General features: G+C 38.6%; 1 protein-coding gene across 2 annotated transcripts in view; it reads right to left on the bottom strand.

The window, feature by feature from the left end:
- Positions 1 to 5,000, bottom strand: part of LOC136844857 (transcription factor SOX-4-like) — a 216,543-nt gene that overhangs the window by 855 nt on the left and 210,688 nt on the right. For both annotated transcript variants that reach the window (XM_067114100.1, XM_067114099.1), the window contains exons 5-6: positions 3,263 to 3,619; positions 1 to 2,263 (exon numbers count right to left, since the gene is read on the bottom strand). The exon at positions 1 to 2,263 is cut by the window's left edge and continues 855 nt beyond it. In XM_067114100.1, the coding sequence (XP_066970201.1) occupies positions 1,575 to 2,263; positions 3,263 to 3,619 (1,046 nt within the window). In that variant the 3' untranslated portion in view covers positions 1 to 1,574. The remainder of the gene's footprint in view (positions 2,264 to 3,262; positions 3,620 to 5,000) is intronic.

Below are 5,000 nucleotides of genomic sequence, written 5' to 3'. Positions count from 1 at the left end.
TTTTGATCACTGTTGCTAGCCATAGAGAATGAGTCTTGGTTTTTCTTGCTACGTGTTCGACATTGCATTGAAATGAATGGCACGGCTCCGTAACTGAAATGACAATTTATTGGTTTACTGCAAGTCTGTATCATCATCGTCAGTGTCCATCGCAGCTGTGCACTTCATTACTCATGACATCGTATTCCACTGATGTAAACTTTCAATTAAGTTTTGATATATTATTAAGGCTGCAATATTTCTCGTAGCATTCCTCTCTACGCTGCATTTTCATTCACACTCCTTCATTCCATAGTCATATCTCTTGAAGTGCTTCTCGTTCGTAGGTTTTTGAAGTGTCAGTAATTTATGTATTTATTATCAAAGCTTTTTTATTTTCGCTGGGTTTTCATTTTAGAATGATGCTATTATTTAATTTTATTTTGCATGACTTTACCTTTTCCTGAAAAGTACTTTCACCAACTTGTAAATCACCATTGATTTACAAGTTTGTCTTGGGAGCTTTGTTATGGTACTCAGCATTCCATTCTAAAATATGAATTTATTGTGTCTCTCGTATTCCACCTCAACTTTCCCAAGGAATGCACCTTTACTATCTTATGGAAATTAATAGTTTCTGTATATCTGTGGTTATGAATGAAAGCTATTATTTGGGCGAGTGCAGCATTCCACTCTCGAATGCTATCTTATTATATCACTTTATTCCACCTCAGTCTTCCTCCGTCAAGCACTTTCACCTGCTTGTTCTGCAACTCCCGTTTGGTGACAGACGAGGGGATGTTGTGTCATATTTTTCGCGTTTTCCTTATCTTCCTTCGTCATTCTATTGTTTTCGTCGCCCTTTCATTGTGCTCCTCTGCCGCAGCTGATACCATGTCCGACTGGGGATTCAAGAAGCCATAGACTCAGTCGTCTTCATTTCCTTCCCTTTCTGTCTTCTCAGTTTCTAGTAGCGCCTTTTACCCCACGCTTCACAACTTCATTTTTGTTAAGCTTTTGGAGACTTCACTCGTCGATTTGTCGCCAATTTTTGCGCAAATTCTAACTGGTACTTATTGGAAAAATGGATGTTATTTCATGCGCATGTCAACACTGCACATCGTCCTGCTGTTGTCGGGGCCAAAGCAAGTGATGATTTTCTGACATTAATGGGTAGTTCCTCTTTTTCTGTGTATTTGCGGAAACATACTTTAATGTTCAAAAACAATTACAGTGTTTCGTAGTAAAAGCGAAGGTGATACTAATATGTGCGATCATCATCTACAGTAATCTCTATATTTTAATTGGGTAAGCTATTGTGTCTCTGCTCTAACTGATAAACATTCACTCTTATGTACACTAACAGACTTAAATAATTATCCTCATAAACTCGTTATCCTCATCAAGAGGCAATGGACCTACATTTCATGATGTCATCTTGCTTTCATCCATAATCACATTTAACAACAAGAATTATCATCCGTATAAACACACATTGTGATTGTGCTCATCTTTTTTACTGGCACAAATGGTAACCTATGAGATATTTGTTTTTACAATGAATGATTGAAATTCCTGTCCGTACAAACTCATTCTTAAGTGTCATAATTCATATGCCTCACATCTGCCAATGCGCTCAGAAGCGTTCCACCGTACGTGCCCCGGTACTCCTCAACCGGTGGGTACTCAACCCCTGCTCCTTCCCCCCGGTACACGCTCTCAGGAGGGTAGTCCTGTCTCTCAGCCTGGTACAGTTGCCTCGAGTAGATGGCCCTTTCGTCCCGGTAGTCATCCTCGAGGTATTGCTGCCTCTCAGACCGGTAGTGGTCCTCCCCCTGGTACTGGCTGTCGAGGCGGTAGGGCGCAAGGGCGTTCGCGCGGTAATCCATGCGGTACTGGTGCTCGTCCCTGTACCCTTGCCCCACCACCTCTCGATACTGGGTTTGCGAATCCTGGCGGAAATCGAGCCTCTGGGGGCACTGACTTGGGTGGACCATGCCTCCCCAGGGCATGCCGGGAGGGCACTCCGGTCCGCTTAGATAACGGTCGAACTCCGCTCTGTCCACGTCGAGGTCTACCTCTTGGCTCATATGTCCCATCGCCTGGTAGTGACCCTGGTGGGGAGCCAAGTGGCTCTGGTAGGCCACGACGGCTGGGGACATAGGCGGGTACTGATGGGGACCTGGAGAGAAGGCATATGGTACGGACATGGGCACGGAATGGGAGACACTTGGAGACGCGATCGATGGGAACTCGCAGGAGGACTGAGGCATCGAGGACTCCACTGAAAGAAGAAAAGGGAAATAAAAGTAACCTGATACCATATTGTCTGAAGATATTGCCAGTTATTTAAGTAAACCCTGTTTATATTTTCTGGGGAGGGAAAATAACATGATTACAATGTTCTACAACTTCCTTGCAACTTGGCCAATAAATTTTCCTATTTTTACTTTTTACCCATTTACTATCACTACTATCAATACTTTTGTTACAAAAACTGTCAGTATTACTATTGTTAGTACTCATCCATTCCTATTTCCCACTGGAAATTTGTTAGGTAGACGAATGTTACTAAACTTGCTTCAGTAGACAAAAAAAAAACTTGAAACTAATTGTTTTTGTGCTTTAATGTCGTTTATATACACAAATGTGTTATTTGGAGAGCAAAGAGGATGGTGGGCAGGGAAAAATAATTCGCTAATTTTAGGGTGAAGAAGGAGGGTAATGCTTGCAAAGCTTCATGCCACGTAGAAGCGAATGGCTCCGTGTGTGTAGTGTGTTTGTCGCACTGCTAATGACTCTTTTGCATAGGGGTTTAAGGTGGTTGATGTGAAAGTATGCATTTGGCATTACCCTTGTGTTGATTCATATTTGGAATTGCCCTGTTAGGAAAACGCCTTGATATATATATATATATATATATATATATATATATATATATATATATATATATATATATATATATATATATATATATATATATATATATATATATATATATATATACATATATATATAATTTATATATATACAATATATATATATATATATATATATATATATATATATATATATATATATATATATATATATATATATTGTGTGTGCGTGTGTATGTACGTATGTGTGTGTATGTGTGCGTGCGCGCGCACTTTTCATTTTATTCTTTAATGAAAAACTTACTTTGAACTTTATGAAAATGAAGCCTTAACGGTCGAAGTGAATAATAAAAAACTATGACAGTTTAGAATGGAAGTTTTTGTCTAGTCTTGTCAGGACTGACCTTTGATAGCGTGCCCTTGCATACCGTTAGGCACTCCTGTCGGAGTACTGTACGTCCTCGAATCCTCGTCGGTCTCTCCCCTCGAAGGATCCTCCGAGGCGATATTGTCTGGACGAGGATGGGATTGTTGCTGTAGAGCATCCTCTGCAGGTTGGTAGGAGCCCCTGGAGTGATGGAGGATCACTTCCCTGTGGTGCTGAAGAGATTCCTTAGGGCTTGCCATTGGGGGCATGACACCTCTTGCCCCTGCAGTGCCTGCCGTTCCGTCCCCGCTGACCGTGCCATCTGGCCCTGCAGAAGGTGGAGCAGCAACAGATGGTTGGTAGTGACTTTCTGCTGCCTCATCGCCTTCGCTGACTGGTGTGAGGAAAGGAAGATGTTCTTAGTAGCAATTTTTCTGAAGAAATTAAAATGGAATCTTTTTGCTACAAATCTCCATAAGACGCTAAGGAGACCAGGTTGTGATAGTTATCATTTAGAGTGAGGCAGAATTTGCTTTAAATGTTCAGAAAGCATAAAATAAACATCTAATCAGCAGAGAAATATTCGGTAAGAATAAAACATGACGCGTTTAATGCGTTTCGGAAAAAAATGGGATTTCATCTTAAACGCTTGAGAAGAAATTTAGTGTGGCTGAAGATTTTCTGCGAGATACGAAACATGTTCATTAAAGATTTTTTTTTAGGAAAATATAAATGGTGTGACTGAAAGATTCTTAGATGATATTAATTTTGCCTACAGTTTATTGAAAAATGAATTTCTCCTCCCAGATATACTCGTATATATATATATATATATTTTGCTTTTTGGTAGTTATAGTTTTATGCTGGTCGAGTAAAACTAACGTAAGAATATTAGTTATAAGGTTTTAATTTTATTCTGTCTGCTGTTCACAAGTTAAACCTACTCGTTATATGTTTGTACATTATATATTCCATTTATATATTCAGGCCTATACGGATATATAATATTCGTCCTGTGTATATTGAGCTGTTTCGCATATACACTTCGGTCACCTGCGACGTTGTGTATATTTTTGCCGTGTGGGAGCTGCCCTTCGCAGGTATATATCATACTGGTATATATTGATCACCTGCGACTTATATATTATTTCCTATATATATATATCTCCTGCACTTATTATGGCATTGTGTTTATTTTTGCTGCATGGGAGCATTATGTATGTAGGAGACAGATATCAGGTATTTGCCCTTATTTTATTAACAAGGACGTCTCCGATTGTCCTTCATACTATATATATCTTCCCTTGATATATATATATTCATTAAAGGCAAGACATTTAATGCCATTTGTTTATTGTTTTTTTTAAATTTAATTTTTTTGTTGCACCTTGGTATATATATATATATATTTAAGTTTTCTCTCTTTTATATATATCATAGGTATTAGTATTTTTCTAGTTATTGCTTTGGGCATCATTTTTGCCCCTGTGTACAGATGTTTAAAGAGTTTTAGTGAGAATCCCAGAGAGTTCAGTATATCCTCCGAGTCACAATGAAGGTTTTTTCTTGTGATTTTGTTTGTAATAAATATTGTTTTTTCCCTGTGTTTTCGTTTCACTGATTTTGCTTTGAAAAGTTTACCTTTGGTCGATTACAATTTTTGTCTACAAAGTTTACCTTTGTCGTTTCAATTCAGTGGTTTCCGAAATGATGGTTTGTGTGAAATCTTGTGTAAATGGAAAGAAATATGAGTGTGTGATGGAAGTCCTTATTGT

Source organism: Macrobrachium rosenbergii, chromosome 13 (assembly GCF_040412425.1).
Source record: "Macrobrachium rosenbergii isolate ZJJX-2024 chromosome 13, ASM4041242v1, whole genome shotgun sequence".
Taxonomy (NCBI): Eukaryota; Metazoa; Arthropoda; class Malacostraca; order Decapoda; family Palaemonidae; genus Macrobrachium; species Macrobrachium rosenbergii.
This window is presented reverse-complemented; position numbering and strand designations above follow the sequence as displayed.